The sequence below is a fragment of the Stegastes partitus genome, unplaced genomic scaffold, assembly GCF_000690725.1.
Source record: "Stegastes partitus isolate 25-593 unplaced genomic scaffold, Stegastes_partitus-1.0.2 Scaffold1926, whole genome shotgun sequence".
Classification (NCBI taxonomy): Eukaryota; Metazoa; Chordata; class Actinopteri; family Pomacentridae; genus Stegastes; species Stegastes partitus.
The window spans coordinates 64,966-66,525 of NW_007579657.1; the positions used below are offsets into that span (position 1 = coordinate 64,966).

The following is a 1,560-nucleotide window of genomic DNA, read 5'->3' on the forward strand; positions in this document are numbered from 1 at the left end:
TTTTCTGTTTTGTTGTGTTTGTGTTGTGTCTCTCTAAAATACAGCTGTTTTCTATTTAATTGTTGTGTTTTCTGAGATGCTGTTGTTTCCTCAGATGTTGTGCTTTTTGTTTTGTTGTGTTTTCATGTTTGTTTGTTTTTTATTTTGTGACCTTCTCTGAACTGTTGTTGTCATGATTTCCATTTTGTTGTTTTCTGAAACGTTGTGTCTCTTTCTCTCTTGTTGTATTTTTATGTTTGTTGTTTTCAAAAAAGTTAAATTCAGTGAAATGCTGTCGTTTCTCAAATGTTCTGTTGCCACATTTAGTATTTTCCGTTTTGTTGTCGATGTCATTTATAGCATATTTTCTAAAATGTTGTTTTATGTGACCTTTGGAAAATGTTGTGTTTTCATTTTTGTAGTGTTTTGTGGTAAGTTGTTGTGTTTTCTGTTTTGTTATACGCTGTGCTTTGCGTTTCATTTTCGTTGTCTCGCCTAACCCTAACCCTATAAATCATGGAAAGTGTGTGTGTGTGTGTGTGTGTGTTTACCGTTGGTGGTAACAATGGTGTCTCCGTACATGTTTGTCATCAAATCAGTTGGATCCTTCAGAAACTGGTTGGACTTCTCTGAAACACAACACAAACCTGATCACACACACAAACATGAACATCAAGTGTTCACACTCAGTGGTGATTCGATCCTTCAGCTGTCTCATTTAATATTTACGACTTACGCTGATGTTATCATCAGTAGAAGACTTGATGCAGCTTGTGCTACGTAGACTCCATCATTTTTAACAGTGCAGCAACTTCAGACAACAATCAGAGCTCATTAAAGCTCCGTCTGCCTCCTTCCTGCCCCTCCAGCTCCGTCACGAGGCTCCCTCATGAGAGACCAGACTAATCCTGGGGGGGCATTCCTTCTCCCTATAGAAGACATTTTACTTCTGTTGCTCTGCCTGAGAACAAAGTCTGATTCTCTGGCCTCCATCACCACGAGATCCCCAGAAACTAACAGACACACTGATACAAAACGTTTGATAAGAACTTTACAGGCTGTAAATGATCAGAGGGGAGGTTCTGTCAGAAACGTACAGAAATCATCTGCAGCAATGTTCCTGTAAAGTTAATATATAAACATATAACAAAAGGATGTTTTCATATCAGCAGAAGATGCTCGACGATGACTCAGAAGATGCTGCCCAGATGTTATCAAGGCCTCAGATGATTTTTATAACACGTTCCTTCTAAAGTCACACATTAAGGTTCAACATCACGCCTGCATGTTTTAAGGATGTTATGAGGTTTTTTCACTCCCTCACATTTTATTTTTGTGAGCAAAGTCTGACTCACTGGCCTCATGCAGGGATGCAGAGTCACTGTGAGCTTACTAGAATTCAACAGACACTCTGTTTTACACGTAAAAATCATTTATGAACGTTAGAAATAACTTTGCAGGCTGTCTATAAATCATCAAGCCAGAATTGTACAATATCAACTTAGAAATGTAGATTTTCATAATGAAAATCTACCTTTTTATATCAAAGATGCATATTTTTACTTTATAAATGTACATTTC

General features: G+C 37.5%; 1 protein-coding gene across 1 annotated transcript in view; it reads right to left on the minus strand.

Annotated features, from left to right (window-relative positions):
• LOC103373211 (uncharacterized) overlaps nucleotides 1-1,560 on the minus strand; it is a 28,854-nt gene that overhangs the window by 22,892 nt on the left and 4,402 nt on the right. Inside the window, exon 2 of the mRNA XM_008303053.1 lies at nucleotides 524-608. Within this exon, the coding sequence (XP_008301275.1) occupies nucleotides 524-608 (85 nt within the window). The remainder of the gene's footprint in view (nucleotides 1-523; nucleotides 609-1,560) is intronic.